At 45.0% G+C, this 19,688-nt stretch overlaps 1 protein-coding gene across 1 annotated transcript in view; it reads left to right on the top strand.

Annotated features, from left to right (window-relative positions):
• The window catches only part of IL21R (interleukin 21 receptor), a 66,376-nt gene that overhangs the window by 26,656 nt on the left and 20,032 nt on the right, over positions 1–19,688 (top strand). Inside the window, 4 exon segments of the mRNA XM_030212052.1 lie at positions 3,860–4,001; positions 4,004–4,029; positions 5,938–6,016; positions 8,871–8,976. Of these exon segments, the coding sequence (XP_030067912.1) occupies positions 3,860–4,001; positions 4,004–4,029; positions 5,938–6,016; positions 8,871–8,976 (353 nt within the window).

The raw sequence follows: 19,688 nt of genomic DNA on the forward strand, positions 1-19,688 counted from the left end.
TGGCCGGCCATCTTTTGTTTCGATAATACGGTTGGGGCCGGCCAAATCTCAACATTTGGGCCTCCTGTAGAGATGGCCGGCATTAGAGATGGTCGCCATTGGTTTTTGCCGATAATGGAAACTAATGGCGACCATCTCAAACCCCCAAATCCAAGCCCTTTGGTCGTGGGAGGAGTCAGCATTCATAGTGCACTGGTCCCCCTCACATGCCAGGACATCAACCAGGCACCCTAGGGGGCACTGCAGTGGACTTCACAAATTGCTCCCAGGTGCATAGCTCCCTTACCTTGTTTGCAGAGCCCCCCAACCCCCCCCCCAATCCACTACCCCCAACTGTACAACACTACCATAGCCCTTAAAGGGTAACGGGGGGCACCTACATGTGGGTACAGTGGGTTTGTGGGGGGTTTTGGAGGGCTCCCATTTACCACCACAAGTGTTACAGGTGGGGAGGGGATGGGCCTGGGTCCGCCTGCCTGAAGTGCACTGCAGTACCCACTAAAAACTGCCCCAGGGACCTGCATAGTGCTGTGATGGAGCTGGGTATGACATTTGAGGCTGGCATAAAGGCTGGCACAAAAATGTTTATAATTTATTTTTTGGGTGGGAGGGGGTTGGTGACCACTGGGGGAGTAAGGGGAGGTGATCCCCGTTTCCCTCCGGTGGTCACCTGGTCAGTTTGGGCACCTTTTCAAAGCTTGGTCGTGAACAAAAAGGGACCAAGTAAAGTCGGCTAAATGCTCGTCAGGGCCGCCGTTCTTTTTTCCATTATCGGCCGAGGACGGCCATCTCTTAACCACGCCCCGTTCCGCCTTCGGTACCCTGCTGACACGCCCTCTTTAACTTTGGCCGGCCCTGCAACAGAAAGCAGTTGAAGCCGGCCAAAATCAGCTTTCGATTATACCGATTTGGCCGGGTTTAGGAGAAGGTCAGCCATCTCCCGATTTGTGTCGGAAGATGGCCGCCCTTCTCCTTCGAAAATAAGCAGGACTGTCACCCATTGAGGCGGCGATATGGGCTCCTGCACTAACCTGGTGGTAACCGAGCAACACATGGCACTGCCCAATTACAGCTAAGTAAAGACCGGTGCTACAAAAATAAAAAATGGTGCATTTGGGGTGGGAACTACCACTGGGCTGCTGAGGTAGCCCGGTGATACTTCCGAATTAGCGAACAGTAAGCCCGCAGTTAAGCTTACCGCTGCTTAGTAAAAGACCCACTTTTAGGAGGCACTAAAAGTTAGGTGGCCAAAATCTAGGCGCAAATTTAACAGTCTATAATGGCAAGTTTCTGCACCATGGGGGCCCTTTTATTAAGCAGCGGTAAGGCCTACGCGCACGCAGTGTGTGCCAAAATGAGACTACCGCCAGGCTAGCGTGCTCCCTCCCCCTGGCGGTAATTTTGGATTTGGCGCGTGCTCATTCCAGCAGTCGAAATTATTATTTTGTTTTCTACCGCGCGCAGCGTTTACGGCAGTAATCGGCAGTTGGCACGTGCTGTGCGGTTACTGCATGTGTAGCACATGAACCCTTACCGCGAGACCAATGGGTAGCGGTAAGGGCTCAGGCCGTATATGCATGCACTAGTTTTGATTTTAGCATATGCCCATTTCCCAGCCCCTTAAAAAAATGCACTTTTTTCCAGACGCAGTAAAAAAAATGTCCTGGTGCACGCCAAAAACACCCCCCCACACTACCTCAGGCCAATTTTTACCGCAGCTTAATAAAAGGACCCCCTAATCCATACAGTCTCGATTATCTGACCTTCGGTGATCCGACCATCTGGCATATCTGACAGATCCTCGGTGACGTCAGCAGCTTCTCTTTCCGTTTTCCGATCCCGGGACTCTACTTTTACCACCATTGTGATCTGGGACCCTGTCTTTACTGCCTTTGTCTCTGCATTGTTTCTGACTTCATTTAGCCGACAACGGGTCAATCCCATTTACGTTGAATAAACACAGCACAACAAAAAAAAAATTTTGTGTGCTACTGGTCAAAAACCATTTGTCCTATACTAAATTCAGTGTGCGTATTCCAAATCCGAAGTCAGAATTGTTGTAACACGTCAGGAAGTTTTGTTATGCATAAGTTTTTTCAAATGAATTAAGCACTTGGAAAGCATTGAATAATTTTTTACAGAACGAGTTTTACTCCAACAATGACCTGATCTACATCAAAGTTTTCGTAGTAAACAGTATATGAAAATGTAATGGAATAACAAAATTTCAAAAAAGTCTCGTATTCCAGTTTAAAAGTCTTACTTCAGCAAGGCCCAGTACTGTTAAAAGTGCTTCAGGCATCTGCTTTTGCGTTTGTGACCGGTCATATTTTCCCGTTGCAAAAACCAGCAGTAGTCCCCCATCGTGTTGGGATTCCAGCGGCCTTGAGATCTGTTCTCCATTGTGGAAATGTCTTTATGGAACCTCTCTCCATGTTCGTCACTTACGTGTCCCAAATTGGGTGGGAAAAAGTCAAGATGGGAATGTAATAAAAATGCATTTTCAATGACATTCGGCAGCCAAGTTGTTCATATGCTTTAAGCATGTTGTCTACTAGTTCAGCATAGTTTTCAGCTCGTCTGTTCCCAAGGAAGTTCTACACTATTAGCACAAATGCATCCCAAGCATTAATATTATAAGTGAATAGGCTTTGCATGTATGACTTAAAATCTAGACGTGTCAGGCAAATTCAGAGTTCATATTTGGAATTCAGAGTTCATATTTGGAATCGGCGGGTTCAATTTAGCATAAATCACATGTTTTTCTCTCAGTAGCAAAATCATTGTTGCATTGTGTAATCAAGACTTTACTGTACTGGCATAAGTCAGCAATTAGACTAGGGGACACTTGAGGAAGTTATATGGAAATACTTTTAAAACAAATAGGAGGAAATATTTTTTCACTCAACAAATAGTTAAGCTCTGGAACTCTTTGCCAGAGAATGTGGCAACAGCGGTTAGCATATCTGGGTTTAAAAAAGGTTTGGACAAATTCCTGGAGGAAAAGTCCATAGTCTGCTATTGAGACAGATATGGGAAGCAACAGCTTGCCCTGGGATTTGTAGTATGGAGTGTTGCCACGATTCGGGTTTCTGACAGGTACTTATAACCTGGCCTGGCCACTGTTTGAAAAACAGGATACTGGGCTAGATGGACCATTGGTCTGGCCCAGTATGGCTACTCTTATGTTCTTATGTAATGACCACTTATGTTTGTTCTATGGCAGGTGTAAATGGACACACCTAAATGTAGCAGCTACAGTATTCTACAAAGCGCACTCTTGACCCATCCATGCCATCCCATGTGAATGCCCCATTTGCAGTAATGCGTTAAGTTATAGATAGACGAGGACAGTGGTTCCCAAATCTGGTCCTGGAGGCACCCCAGCCAGTCAGGTTTTCAGAATATCCACAATGAATATTCATACAATATAATACCACAACTATAAATTATTCCAAAATCTATTACATACTTCAAAATTTGTATTAAGATACACTGCATGCAAATCTCTTTCATGAATGTTCATTGTGGATATCTAGAAAACCTGGCTAGCTGGAGTGCCTCCGGGAACCACTGGAATAGAGTCTAAGTGCACTTTACTTTACTGTACATGGGATTTATATTCCGCTCACACCTGTGGAGGCTCAGAGCAGATTGCGTTGTAAGAGATCACTTAGTTGCCTATCTTCCATTTTACCCCCATTTTAATGTTTAACTTCCAATTGGGTGCCTAACTTTTGGTACACTGTATACAATTAGGGGAACAACTACCACAAAGCTAACCATGTATCATTGTTTGTTTCTAAATAGCACATTGAGCTAACAATTTCAAAGCCGTATTTTTGTCACTGTTTTGCAGAATCACCACAATGTCCCTATTACCAGGGATGAGAAAAGTGTGCTTCTCCTACAGTCCAGCTTCCATGCAAATACGGAGTATGTCGCCCAGGTTCGAGCCAAGCCGGGAAGGAATTCATATTACAAAGGCGTGTGGAGTGACTGGATCCCAGCTTAACCTGGAGGACTAAAGTGTAGTATATAATACAACAGAGCTTCAAATGGAACTGTAAGAATGAGAAGGTATTTCCAGGAGCAATGCTAATGCACAGCCAGTTTCTTACAACAGGAGGCTTTAGAAGAGGCCAAAATATAAAGGAATCTTGAAACTAAGTTTTAGACAGGGATTGTATTACTGGTGCTATTATCAAAGGCAGGGACGGACTGACAGTGACCTGGACCCCTGAGCAGTAAAGGTCATTGGGCCCCCCTGGCCGCTGCCCGCCACTTCCTCCCCCATCGCTGCACTGCCACCGCCACCCCTTCCACACTACAGCCCTCCTGCCACCACAGCTGCCACCCCTCTCCCACACACTACAGTCCCTGAGCCTCAGTGGCCCTTCCTGGTCCTACCTTGAAGGGTCTGGTGGTAAAGTGGCTTCTTTCGGGTCAGGAAAGAACCCCACTCTTCCCTGCCCACTACCGCTATTCTGCCTGGCTCCACCATGTTTTCAAAATGGGCGCTGAGACTTCCCGCGGTAGTCTTGCATGTCTCAACCGTCTCGGCAGCCATTTCTAAAACACGGAGGCATCGGGCAGACTATCGGTAGTGGGCAGGAAAGAGTGGGGTTCTTCCTGCCTCCAAAGAAACTACTTTATCACCGGGGTCCTTCAAGGAGGACCAGGACGGGCCCACTGAGTTTTTTTTTGGGGGGGGGGGAGGGGCTATAGTGTGCAGCAGCGGCAGGAAAAGGGAGAGAGATCTGGGCCCCTAGAGCCTCTGGACTCTCAGGCACTGCTCGGTTGCCCAAATGGTCAGTCTGCCCCTGATCAAAGGAGAAGCAGAGAGGGGTACGGTGAAAAATTTTAGCTACAAAATGTAAAGGCAATAAAGTTAATCCTGTTGATATCCACCAATCGCTGTGTGTCACCAAAATGGAATTCACAAACACAACACTGGTCTCGTGAATCAGGATGACAAACTCCTGACACAGCTACGGTGAAATAAGATATGCTACCAGCCCCTGACACTGGTCCAATTAAATTATGCAGAGGTTCTAGGAATGTGCATTTGTTAGTGTGCATTCATAGTAACATAGTAAATGATGGCAGATAAAGACCTGAACGGTCCATCCAGTCTGCCCAACAAGATAAACTCATTTTACATGGTATGTGATACTTTATACCCAAGTTTGATTTGTCCTTGCCATTCTCAGGGCACAGACTGTAGAGTCTGCCCAGCACTCTTCTTGTACTAAATGTCAAAGCCCCTTAAAATTTACACTCCAGCCCATCCCTATCTATTCAGTCACGATCAGGGCGTAGACCGTAGAAGTCTGCCCAGCTCCCATTTTGCTCCCCAATTACCAGCGTCGCCACCCAATCTCCGCTAAGATTCCATGGAGCCATTCCTTCTAAACCGGATTCCTTTGTGTTTATCCCACGCATGTTTGAATTCCATTACCATTTTCATCTCCACCACCTCCCCGGGAGGGCATTCCACATATCCACCACCCCTCCGTGAAAAAATACTTCCCTTGTTTGTAGGCCTTAAAAAATCAGTACATGCAGAATCAAAGTAATGTGTGTTAGAACATTTTAATGATGCAAACAAACTTTTATCCACATTAATTCATAGGTTAAGGAGCATTACTTTGATTCTGCATGTACTGATTTTAAACATTTTATCTAACGCAAATTGGGCTAAAAAAAAAAAAAAAGCCCAAAATCTGAAAACAAACTGAAAACTTTTTCCTTGTCTACATCCCTAAAGGTTCAGAACAGTGCAGGAAAATGAGCCTAACTCTCCCCTATAGGAATGCATTCATGCATGCAGTATCTCCTGTCCTATTTGCATGTGGTTGGCCTGCTGCATGCACCTGTTTCTAGGAGAATTGACAAGCAGACCACACATGCTCAATTTGCTAATTTTCTAAAAAGAAAGGCAGGAGATATCAGGTCGGGAGTTTTTCCTCTTCCAATCCAGCTGCAATGGGGAAAGGAAGCAAGTTAGTTCCAGGTCAGTGACAAAAGACTCCAGGTAGCAGTGTTGTATAGTAACTAAGTAAATGGAACTCGTTTCTGCACTTCAGTAAACGTTTTGTCACTTTTACTTGTCAAAATAGAGGATAACATTTGTTACTTTTACTGAAGTAATAATTTCTCCAATTTTTACTACTTTTACTCAGTTACATCTGAGACATACAGTTAAAAGTAAAAGCAGAAGCAAGATGTAATGACGATTCCTCATTAAACCAAATGAAATAGCAAAACCACGAACAAGATTTTGCTATTGCAAACTTTGGGACCCTTTTCACAGAGCGGTGGTAAGCCCAACACGGGCTTGCTGCTCGCTCTTCCAGACTACTGCTGACCCAATGCGGCTGCCGGGTAGTCCTGCCCTGACCGTGCGCCATTTCCGGGTGAAAAAGAAAACCCTCGGAGATGACTTGCGTGGCAATAACCCGGTGGTAATTGGGCATCGCTGCACACTGCCCAGTTACAGCCAGTTTAGCGCCAGAGACCTTATCACCAGTTCAATATTATCTCACTGTGTGGCCATTTTTTTGTGTGGGGGGTGGGGGTGGGGGTTTACTGGCTGCAGGAAAAAAGGGCCTGGGCACATGGGAAAAATGGCCCCTGCCGCCAGCGCAGGGCCCTTTTCCCCCGCAGCTTAATGAAAAGACCCCTTTGTCATACAAACAGTGGATCTTCTCATCTTAAATTACACTGATATAGCCTATAAAACAGTGTGGTTGTTGGGTTATTGAACTGATTAGTGTTCTCCAACCAAACACAACAGTAATGAATTGGGTCACTTTGAAGTGGAGGTGAAGCTGAAGCTGGTAATAATTCTTGGTGAACAGACACATATCTCTATCACAAGACTGTTGGTCATCCCATTAAAATGTTTACTTTGAGATTGTTCACTGGATTGATAGCGTCTTTAGAGAGGAAGTCTGCTTGTCCAGCCTTAAGACTGAAGGGTTCCCATACGTTTGACATTCTTGCACTAGCTCTCAAAAATATTCAAACAGAGTTTGCCATCAGACAAAAAATTGTTAGAACAGACACCCTGGTTCACAAAATCATCTACAGAGAAGCCTCGAGTTACTTGACAAACTTGATCGACTTACCAATTAGAAATATCCGAATCAACGTGATCTTATCTAAATCTGCACTACCCAAGCTGCAAGGGACTTAAATACAAATAACTTATTCATCTAGTTTTTCCTGCATAAGCACACAACTGTGGAACGCATTATCAAAAGCCTTGAAAATGACGTACGACCACCTAAACTTCCCGAAATCACTAAAAACCAACCTGTTTAAAAAGGCATACCCTACCGATCCAACTTAAATGCCTGATCTCTGCAACACAACCAAACTAAAGCACGTAATGGACTTAACACAACTCTTCCGTTCTCCGATTCCCTAATGTGGCTGTGCCACATGAACTTGATCTTACCAGAACATCACCCTGTATTTGTTCACACCGGAGCCTGCAAAGGCCTCTCCGGTACTATGTAAGCCACATTGCGCCTACAAATAGGTGGGAAAATGTGAGATACAAATGTAACAAATAAATACATAAATAAAATTAGAACATTGTGAAAGCCTTGTTTGTAATTGGACAACATGACCATAATAAATATGAAGATGCAAGTGATGAATTAGATCAACTACTGTATTTCTAATGCAGATGGTAATGACTATAATGATGAAAAGTACTCTTTGCTATATAGAAGTCAAGTGTTTCAGAGATCCCCATCATAACCTGAAGACCCAGTAAGAAAACAAAAGTAATATTGCAACCTGACAAGATTTGAAGGACCTTTTTAATCAGACTGAGCAATCTCCACTTTCTACTAATGCAGCTGTTCAACCTTTTTAGCTGTGTTAGATTAATGTCTCACAAGCACACTCACATGACTGACAGTCGTTTTCAAAAATTTTGTTTTACTAAAAGCAAAGTGAATTGGACTGTAGAGCAATAAAGTTGTTGAGATAAAAACATTAACAACAGTTGTGTTCATTGTGTTATGATACTTTTTACTCAAGAATTATATTAGGCAATAACTTTTTTACTTTCACTTAAGTAGCTTTTTTAATATGCTCTTCACAGTACTTTTACTTAAGTATAAACAGGGCCGTGCCAACACGGTACGAGATAAGCACGGCAGGAGGGCGCCCTCCTCTAGGGGGCGCCCTGCTGCACCATGCTTACCTCGCCCTCCCGCTCCCATGTCCCAACTGCCCGCCCTCTTCTCCTCCCCCAACGAGATCCCTTTTAAGTTTACCTCCGTCCGGCAGCGAAGGCGCAGCGTCAGTGAAGGAGGCGGCGCTCCTGACATCTCTACTAGTCTTCCCTTTGCTCAGTGTTCCGCCTTCTTCTGACGTCAAGGAAATGATGTCAGAAGAAGCGGGTCATTGAGCGAAGGGAAGACTAGTAGAGACGTCGGGAGCGCCGCCTCCTTCACTGACGCTGCACCTTCACTGCCGTACAGAGGTAAATTTAAAAGGGATCTTGGGGGGGGAGAAGAGGGCGGCAGTTGGGACATGGGAGCGGGAGGGCAGGGGAGAGAGGAGGTGGATGGGAGGGCAGCGATCATTTTCGGGGGGAGGGCGCGCGCGCCAACTGTTCGTCTGCGGGGGGGTCCACAGACCCTTGGCACGGCCCTCAGTATAAACATATTCATGTATTTTTACTTTTACTGAAGTACTTTGAATAACACTGCCAGGGGGTAACCTGTAAAGACCTGGTCCTTCAGGCTATGGACACTCAGTGCTTTTGCCTGTTAAACATTTTGTGTTCTGCTTGTCCATACAATTAAAACTGATTCCACATTCCAATTCCCTTTTTTTGTCTGCAGAAGGGAAGGGAGACTCACTCAGTGGACCGAAACCCTGGATTTATAGAGTCCTGTCTTTTTTGGGGATTACACTCTTCATGTGCCTTACATTTTTCATGTTGAAAAGGTAAGTGAAAGAACATTTTACAGATGTCTCCTGAGATCGGAATATTTTGAAGCAACATAGACCTGAGGTAAATGCATGCATATGTATCCTTGTTTTTGCGAGAGAGAGTTTTTCATACACATAAAGTAAAAAAATGGATCAATGAGGATTTTCCCACAGATTCTATATAAGTTGCTTAAAGTTGGGTGTGGCTCGAAGATATGACTAGTCAGGCAGTTCGGTGCTAACAATCAGAGATGGGTTGTAGCAAAGTACTTGCTCTTTGTTACAGTACTTAAGTACAATTGGCAGTACTTTTACTTTATTTATTTATTTATTTATTTATTTCAGTACATTTATACCCCGCCTTTTGCCACAGTGATGCGGCCTCAAAGCGGCTTACAATGGACCAATTAAAATAAATACATTACAGTTACATTTTAGTAATTAGAGTGGGAAAACAGGAAAAGAAGGGAAAAGGAATGGAGGCAAAGGGAGACAGAGATGAACGGTGAAAATCCTGGCGGGCCAAGGAAAGATGAAAATCCACTTGTAACGAGTTACATTTAAGCTATACTTTTGTACTTAGTAACAAAGTACAAATTTGGAAAGACAGGAGGGTGACAAAGTAATACAATTTTATGGTTTATAATGGTTTATAATTGTCACCCTCCTGTCTCCATGCATATCTCCCTGTCCCTCATCCACCCAACTCTTCCTGTCTCTCACCTATCCACCCCATCCTGTTAGACTGTCACTGAAATGCTTTGATGTTTCACTTATATATACTGTCATCTACCAACATTTGCTTATTTCCGATCTGATGAAGAAGGGCAACCTTTGAAAGCTAATCAAGAAAAGTATTATGTCCAATAAAAAGATATCATCTTATTTTCTTTTCCATGTTTTATTTTGTTTTATTTCTATTGATTATTTTTTCTAGAAAACCAGAAATTGGATTTCTTGGCATTATTAATAGAAACAGAGAAAAATGTAGGCAGATAAAGACCATATGGCCTATCCAGTCTGCCCATCCATGCCATCTACTCTCCCTATCACTCCCTTAGAGATCCTATGTACTTGTCCAAGCTCTCTTGAATTCAGATACTGTTTTCATCTCCACCACTTCCACCAGGTGGCCGTTCCATGAACTTGCCACTCTTTCCATGAAGTATTTCCTCACATTACGTCTGAGTCTATACCCTTTCATCTTCATCCTATGCTCCCCTGTCCCAGACCTTCATTTCAATTGAAAGAGACTCACCTTGCTTCTTCGCATTTATACCACACATGTATTTAAATGTCTCCATCATATCTCCCATCTTTCTTCCAAAGATAAATATGAGATTTTTAAGTCTGTCCCCGTCCTCTTTCTGACGAAGACCACTGACCATTTTAGTAGCCACCCTCTGGACCATCTTTTTGAGGTCTCCAGAATTGTACACAGTGTTCTAAATTAGATCTCAGTCATATACAGGGCATCATCACCTACTTTTTCCTACGGCCATTCTTCTCCCTATACACCCAAGCATCCTTCTAGCTTTCACTGTTGCCTTTTCTAGCTGTTTGACCACCTTAAAATCATCACATATGAGCACACCAAAGTCCCACTCCTCTTTCATACAGAAAAGTTCTTTACCCCCAAACTGTACCATTTCCTCAGGTTTTTGCAGCCCAAATGCATGATCCTGCATTTTTTAACATTAAATTTTATGCCAAATTCCAGATCATTCCTCTAGCTTCACTAAGTTCTCCCTCGCCCACACCATCAGAGGTGTCTACTCTATTGCAGATTTTGGTATCATCTACAAAGAGGTAAACCTTACTAGACAGCCATTCAGAAATATTGCTCAGTGGCATAGCCAAGGGTGGGCTCACCCATTTTGGGCTCAGGCCCACCCAGTAGCAGCGTATCTATGATGTGGCTGGCAGGGATTCCCCAAGCCCCACCAGCCGAAAACTCCCAACAACTGTCCCTCCTGCATACCTTGCAAACCAGACGCCTACAGTGAGCAGCGACTGATACATACTGCTCACCAGCCCCACAGCCTTCCCGCTGATGTATTCCTGCCTATGCGGAAACAGGAAGTTACATCAGAGGGAAGGCTGTGAGGCCAGCATGAGCAGTGTGTTATTAGTTGCTGCTCGCTGTCGGTGAAAATCTGCTATTTAAAAGGTATGCAGTGGAGGGGCTGATGTTTGAAGGACCATATGGCATGCAGTTGAGAGGAGAGATCAAATCACTTGCAGAGTACTTCTGCCCACCCATCTTGGGCCCAGGCCCTCCCAAAATTGGGTGTCTGGCTACGCCCCTGATATTGCTTACAAAAATGTTAAAAAGAACCAGCCCAAACCTTGCAGCACACCACTGGTAACATCCTTTTCCTCAGAATGAGCTCCATTTACAACTACCTCTGTCGCCTTCCACTTAACCAGTTCCTAATCCAGTCAGTCATTTTAGGACCCATACCGAGTGCACTCAGTTCAATTATTAGTCGTCTATGCAAAATCTAAAGTTTGTCCTTTTGTCCACCAAAACAAATGCTTCATTATCAATGTCTATCTTCCTTTCAAACACTCCAGTTCTTCAAACCGATACAGTTCATATTTTAGGTGTATTGCTAGATTCTAATCTCTCTTGTAGACCTCAATCTCCTGAGTTGTTAAAAGCTGCTTTTATAAGCTCCGTTTTATCAGATCTATCTGCTCCTTGATCTTCCCTTCAGCTCTTAATATTCTGGTCACTCATTGGTAATTACTCAGTTGGATTATTGTAATTCTCTGCATCAAGGACCCAGAGTCAAAGAACTCATAGTAACATAGTAACATAGTAGATGACGGCAGAAAAAGACCTGCACGGTCCATCCAGTCTGCCCAACAAGATAAACTCATATGTGCTACTTTTTGTGTATACCTTACCTTGATTTGTACCTGTCCTTTTCAGGGCACAGATCGTGTATCTGCCCAGCACTATCCCCGCCTCCCAATCACCACCCCGCCTCCCACCACCAGTTCTGGCACAGACCGTATAAGTCCCCAGCACTATCCCCGCCTCCCAACCACCAGCCCCGCACCCACCACCAGTTCTGGCACAGACCGTATAAGTCTGCCCAGCACTATCCCCGCCTCCCAACCACCAGTCCCACCTCCCACCACCGGCTCTGGCACAGACCGTATAAGTCTGCCCAGCACATCCCCGCCTCCCGCCACCGACTCTGCCACCCAATCTCGGCTAAGCTCCTTAGGATCCATACCTCAGACATCTTCAAATCATCCAGATTCGTCTGATCACCAGTATAAGGAAGTATGATCATGTTGAGTGTTACCTCAAGAATGCTCAGGCTACCAATCAACCATTGCATAACTTACAAAATTCTACTTTTAGTCCACAAGATATTAGCTCCTGGAGAACTACTGTATCTTTCTTGCTATTTGATTCCATACGGCCCTTTGAGAACTCTTCGGTCTGCTCAGCAAAACCAGTTTATAACACAGCACAACAAAAGAAAAACATTTTCATGTGCTACTGGGCAAAAACCATTTGTCCTATACTAAATTCAGTGTGCGTATTCCAAATCCGAAGTCAGAATTGTTGTAACACGTCAGGAAGTTTTGTTATGCATAAGTTTGCCCAAATGAAATTAAGCACTTGGAAAGCATTGAATAATTTTTTACAGAACAAGTTTTACTCCAACAATTACCTGATCTACATCAAAGTTTTCGTAGTAAACGTATATGAAAAAGGAATGGAATAACAAAATTTCAAAAAAGTCTCGTATTCCAGTTTAAAAGTCTTACTTCAGCAAGGCCCAGTACTGTTAAAAGTGCTTCAGGCATCTGCTTTTGCGTTTGTGACCGGTCATATTTCCCGTTGCAAAATCCAGCAGTAGTCCCCGATCATGTTGGGATTCCAGCGGCCTTGATATCTGTTCTCCATTGTAGAAATGTCTTTATGGAACCTCTCTCCATGTTCGTCACTTACGTGTCCCAAATTGGGTGGGAAAAAGTCAAGATGGGAATGTAATCAAAATGCATTTTCAATTACATTCGGCAGCCAAGTTGTTCATATGCTTTAAGCATGTTGTCTACTAGTTCAGCATAGTTTTCAGCTCGTGTTCCCAAGGAAGTTCTGCACTACTAGCACAAATGCATCCCAAGCATTAATATTATAAGTGAATAGGCTTTGCATGTATGACTTAAAATCTAGACGTGTCAGGCAAATTCGGAGTTCATATTTGGAATCGGCGGGTTCAATTTAGTATAAATCACATGTTTTTCTCTCAGTAGCAAAATCATTGTTGCGTTGTGTAATCCCTACCTATCGTATGATAATTCACGAACCGCCAGGCACTCAATTTGCTCTGTGCAGGGACCTCAGCTCTGGAACACTCTTCCAGGATCCTTAAGATGACAGTTCTCTTTACCGAAGTCTAAGGCTAACCTTAAAACCTATTTGTTTGCTGTTGCTTTCCTCTAACAACTCCTGTCTTGGATTTACATAAGTATTACCACACTGTGACGGACCAAAGGTCCATCAAGCCCAGCATCCTGTTTCCAACAGTGGCCAATCTAGGTCACAAATACCTGGTAAGATCCCAAAAAAGTTGAATACATTTTATGCTGCTTATCCCAGAAATAAGAAGTGGATTTTTCCCAAGTCAATTTAATAATGGTCTATGAACTTTTCCTTTAGGAAGCTGTCCAGACCTTTTTAAAACCCCACTAAGCTAAGAGCTCCCCCCCCCCCCCCCCCTCTTTTTGTGTCACCATAGTCTTTCCTATCATTAATTAATTTCATTTATTTATTCATACTTGTATCCACAATTGTCCAAAAAATGAGTTCCGGATCAATGTGGCTTACATTCAACAGTTGTTAGAGGTTACATTGATTCAATTACACTTACAAGGTTGTATGTTGCTGTGTTTTACATTGGTTGGCAAGATAACCCACTTAAGGAACGCATCACGTTCAAGGTTATGCTCACTAGTTCACAAAATTATCCATGGAGAGCACCAGCTTATATGTCAGACCTGATAGACCTACCACCTAGGAATGCCAAAAGATCATCCTGCACATTCCTTGATCTGCACTTCCTCATCTGCAAAGGAACGAAATACAAACTAATGCATGCGTCAAACTTTACCTACCTGAGCACACGGTTATGGAATGCAATGCCACGCAGCTTGAAATCGATCTATGAAAGAACGAACTTCCGCTCATTACTTAAGACCCATCTCTTTAATAAAGCATACCACAAAGATCAACCAATGTGAATATGCACAACTCGCCCATTTATATTCAGAACGGTTTCATAATATCTGCTTGTATTATTACTTTGTTTTATTATCATCATGCTGACCAAGATCCTGCAATACTAAATGTTTATTTACTAACATTCTTCCACTACTCATAATGTATTGTAAGCCACTTTGAGCCTGCAAAGAGGTGGGATAAGGGGGATACAAATGCAACAAATAAATAAAACTATGGAATAGTCATTGGGTTTCTTGAGAAGATATATCTTAGTTCATTTCTTAAATAAAAAGATGTGTTAGGGTTGTTCCAGAATGATTAGTGCATATTTTACTCATAGAATTTCCTGTAGGTCTTTAGGTCTTATCCGAACTGGATGTAGTTCTACCCTCCCCCCCCCACCCCCCCCCCCCCCCACCCCCCCCCCCCACCCCCCCCCCCCCCCCCCCCCATCCATTTACCTCTGTATATCATATCATCTCTGATCTTTTTGTTATTATCATTTGTATCTATTATGTATATTAGATTGTAAACTGCAATGAAGGCTACAAAGGGCAGGGTAGTAAGTACTAAATAAACTTGGAAACTTGGAACCGTGTCGAAGACTTAGTTAAAATCTAAATACATCACATCTACTGCTCTTCTTCGATCCAACTCTCTGGTCACCTAGTCAAAGAAAATCATCAGATTTGTCTGACAAGACCCGTTTCTAGAGAAGCCAAGCCCCCTCCCTGCCCATCTTCAAATCCTTACTCAAAGCCCACCTCTTCAATGTCGCCTTCGGCACATAACCATTATACCTCCATCCAGGATTTCTAGACTGCCCCAACTTGACATTTCGTTCTGTAGATTGTAAGCTCCTTTGAGCAGGGACTGTCCTTCGTTGTTAAACTGTACAGCGCTGTGTAACCCTAGTAGCGCTTTAGAAATTAAGTAGTAGTAGTAGTAGTAGTAGAAACCATGTTGCCTCGGGTCCTGTAATCCATTGGATTCCAAACACTTTACTTTCTCTGTTTTAAAAGTGTTTCTGCTCATTTATTTACCACCGAACTTACTATAGTTTCCAACTCTTCCTTACTTCCTCTTTTATGGAACGGGACCACATCTGCTCTTCTCCAGTCCTCTGGGACCACTCCAGACTCTCTAAGCTTTGAAGAAGTCAGCTAGTGGTGCCACTTGAACGTCCTAAGTTCTTTCGGTACCTCGGAGGTATGCCATCCTGCCCCGTTGCTTGTCCAATTTTAGTTTATCCAGCTCTCACAAAACACAGTCCTCTGAAAATTGCTCAGGGACTACCAGTGCTCCATTCCAGAGGCGTAGCTACGTGGGGCCATGGGGGCCTGGACCCCCCTGCCGATGACCCTCTCGACCCCTCGCCCGCCGCCAACCCTCCCCCGCCGTCGCCGTGGGCTACCTTTGCTGGCAGGGGACCCCAATCCCCGCCAGCTGAGGTCCTCTTGCTTCCCGCAGAAGGCTTTGTTCTGTTTCTGACGTCCTGCACGTTGTACATCCAGCACGTCAGACTCACAGAAACAGAACGAAGCCTTGCACGGGAAGCAAGAGGACCTCAGCTGGTGGGGATTGGGGTCCCTACCAGCAAAGGTAGGCGACGATGGCGGCGGTGGAGGAGGGTTGGTGGTGGGAGGGGGGTCAAGAGGTTCGTGGGCAGGGGGGAGGGCAAAATTGTTGTTGTTGTGTGTTGGTGGTGGTGGTGGTGGCGGCAGCGGGGGGGGGGGGGGGTTGGCCGGCAATGGCAGGGGGATTGGCGGTGCCAGGGGGGCTAAAATGTGCCCCCTCACCTGGGCTCTGGACCCCCCTCCTGCCGAAGTCTGGCTACGCCCCTGCTCCATTCCTATTTGTGTTTATCTTACTACTACTACTTGACATTTCTAAAGCGCTACTAGGGTTACGCAGCGCTGTGCAATTTAACATAGAAGGACAGTCCCTGCTCAAAGGAGCTTACAATCTAAAGGACAAATGTACAGTCAGTCAAATAGGGGCAGTCTAGATTTCCTGAAAGGTATAAAGGTTAGGTGCCGAAAGCAACATTGAAGAGGTGGGCTTTGAGCAAGGATTTGAAGATGGGTAGGGAGGGGGCTTGGCGTAAGGGCTCAGGAAGTTTATTCCAAGCATCTTCTGAAGTCCTGCTCCTGGCCCTTCAGCTGTGAACACAAAACAGAAATATTTGTTAATCAATTCCATCTTATCTTTATCAGCTTCTACATATTCCTCCCATTCACCTTTGAGTCTCACAATGGCACTTTTGCATTTCCTCCTATCGCTAACATATCTAAAAAAATGTCTTGTCCCCGTAAATTTTACCTTATTGGCTATGCTTCTATTTGCATCTTTGCTTTCCTGACTACTCTACCAGTTTCTCTTAGCTTTTCCAGATATTGTCGCCTGTCTTCCTCTTTCTGAGCAGGATCATCAGCTATCAGTGGAACCGAGACATTACTAATCCTTGATGAGACCTGATGCACCTGAACGTAAAGTAACTGAAAGAAAAGTGCAGCTGACTCAAAAGTCAACAAGCCAGCTGCAGTAGCCTCATAAACATCTGTCTGTTCTTCCAGAAGATAACGCTGAAACCCCCACATTTCTATTTAGAAACAGAAAAGCTAAAACCTTATTTTCAAAACCAATTTACAATAGGCACAGAATAGAAAAGAAGCTTTTAAAAACAGGACCTTGAGACTCTGATTCATTTGGTACCAATAAGAATCGTTTGTTCTGTTTCTTTAATTGATTTCTTTGGGGTGATCCAAAGAAAGATCCAGCCCTGTTTCTAATTCAGTTATCTGATCAGCTAAGAGACGGGCCAGCTTTGAGGACTCACAGTCCAGAGCCTGGTGATTTGAGTGTTTTATTTTTTCACTATACACTGCCATGCAGAGGGACTGGGGTTCAATTCCCACCTTGGCTAGGGCTGCAAAAACTGCAGAAACGTATTAGCATGCATTCGGTTTCATTTGGGTGCATAAAAGCTTTTTGGGGTCTTTTAAGCAGTCTTTTTGGGGACATTTCTTTAGTTTAGGGATGTTTTCACTGGTTTCACATTTACACACATGGAAATGGTGATCTCAAGGATGTATCTGGCCACCACATTTTGGCGGCTCAGAGTTTTGTTGCCTCAGTAAGCTTTAGACTCTGGGGGCCAGATGCATCAACCAAACGTTAAAAAATCTAAAACGTTAAAGTCCCTAACGAATTAAACAAATTAGGTTACTTACGTCAGACGGGGGCGGGCCCAGGAGGAGAGAGACACGAACGGAGACTGTGCGAAGGCATCAGCTGAGCTGTTCTTCTTGCTCGTGCAGCGCCTTCACAGAGGTGAGAGGCGCTGCACAGGCCGGTAGGAGGGGGGCCTGGTGGAGGGGGGGTAATGGCGGCGACGACCCCAGGGGGGGCACAGGGCGGAGGATTCGGGAGGCGGAGCTGTGGGAGAAAAGTAGAGAGGAAGGGAGGGGGAGCCGGGGCTGCTAAAGTTATGATTTGTGTTTTGATTTTTATTTATATGCAGGGGAAACCGGGGAGCAGCGGCGACCTTGGGCGGGGCGGGGGGCAAGGCTGTCCATACAGGACGCTCCTGATGAGTGCCTTTGTCCCCTCCCGATCCTTTTTTGATGTTAGTTTCATTTTATTTTAGGCAGAGGGAAGCAGGGAGCTCACTTTTTTTTTAAACATGATTTTTATGGTGCAGGGGCCAGCGGGGAGATGACAGCTCAGGTCTAACGACAGGTCTGAGCTCACGTTAAATTTCAGACGGTGGATGATTCGTTGCAATCGTCGGTATGGTTAGTGCATTCCGAATTGTCCACATTTCAATGGTAGTTTCTCGTTGCTTTCTGTTTTCGTTAGCTGCTAGCTTCCTCGGAAAATGGCCTTTGATGCATGCTACGGGTTCGTTAAGGGTCAGTAAAGGGTTGTTAAAAGGGTCATTAAGGTTTAGTGCATCTGGGCCTGGGTGTGTCATTGCTTGGATAACTGAGAGTCACCATTTTCTTCATATTAATTAATTTAATTCATTTTGATTAACGGTATTATTTCATCCCTGTTTGTTTCTGGCATATTTTCATTTTGTTGTATTTGTATATTCCTTTATCGTTGGGTTTTTGTTTTGAAAAGTTCTAACATGCATAGGTTTTATTAAAATTAAAACAAATGAATTAAATGAATGAAAATTTGGGAAAATTTTAAAAAGAAACGGAAAAATGTTTAGCTATGCACATCCCTAGCAGAAACGGCATTCACAGCCCCTGGGCAATATCGACACCTAGTCACTGGATTAGGTCCATGATTGTGAATTTCTAGAAGGTGCACAGCCCCTGCAGAGGGCCATCGTACAGTGACTGGACAAAGGAAGTTAGTGGGCTGCAGATAGTGACAAAATGAAGGATTGTGGAGTGGAGGAGGGCCTAGTGGTTAGAGTGGTGGACTTTGGTCCTGGGGAACTGGGTTCGATTCCCACTGCAGGCACAGGCAGCTCCTTGTGACTCTGGGCAAGTCACTTAACCCTCCATTACCCCAGGTACAAATAAGTACCTGTATATAATATGTAAGCTGCATTGAGCCTGCTATGAGGGGAAAGCGTGGAAATAGGAAGTTGCCTCAGCAGAGGCGGGACAAACAGAGCGAGGGAAGGCCCGATGAGATGGTGCACATTTCTTTTACGTGCAGGCGCGAGGCGCTGCGCCTCGCTTCGGATTCCGATATTTTTTTAAAGGTAGGGAGATGGTTGGACGTAAGAGGGTGGGCACTGGGTCGGGGGGGGGTGTCGATGCGCCGAGGGGGGGTATATCATCATGCTGCACCCGGGAGGGGTGCAACGGCGAACCACCCCGCCCTGGGTGGCAGCCCCCTCGCTACACCACTGCAGCCACTAGCACGGCTTTGTAAACAGGGGCCTTTATGTGGTTACTTAGCTGGTCAGCAAACTGAAAATCATTGCTAAGTAAGGGGTCCTTTTACTAAGGTGCGCTGAAAAATGGCCTGTGCTGTTGTAAGCATGTGTATTGAATGCGCACAGGTCAATGTTTCAGCGCACCTGCAAAAAATGCCGTGGGGGGGGGGGGGTTTGAAAATGATCGTGCGACAAAACAAAAATTGGTGTGCGTCCATTTTGGGCTTGAGACCTTACTCATTGACTTAGCGGTAAGGTCTCATGCATTAATCAGGTGGTAATTGTCAGGGCCGCCGAGAGGGGGAGGCAGGGGGACAAAATTTCCGGGCCTGGGCCTTCAAGGGGGGCCCGGCGCCGCAGTCCCACTCGCCCTCCATCGTCGACCAGGCCGGCCCTCTGCATTGAAATCACAGCGCCTCTCACCTCCCTGTGAAAGCACTGCAGGCAGCATGGCAGCGATCGCCTCCCCTCGGGCCTCCCTTCCTCCCTGTGTCCCGCCTCGCTGATGTAACTTCCGCGAGGGTGGGACACAAGGAAGAAGGAGGGCCGAAGGGAGGCGATCTGCTGCCTTGCTGC

Source organism: Microcaecilia unicolor, chromosome 8 (genome assembly GCF_901765095.1).
Source record: "Microcaecilia unicolor chromosome 8, aMicUni1.1, whole genome shotgun sequence".
NCBI lineage: Eukaryota > Metazoa > Chordata > Amphibia > Gymnophiona > Siphonopidae > Microcaecilia > Microcaecilia unicolor.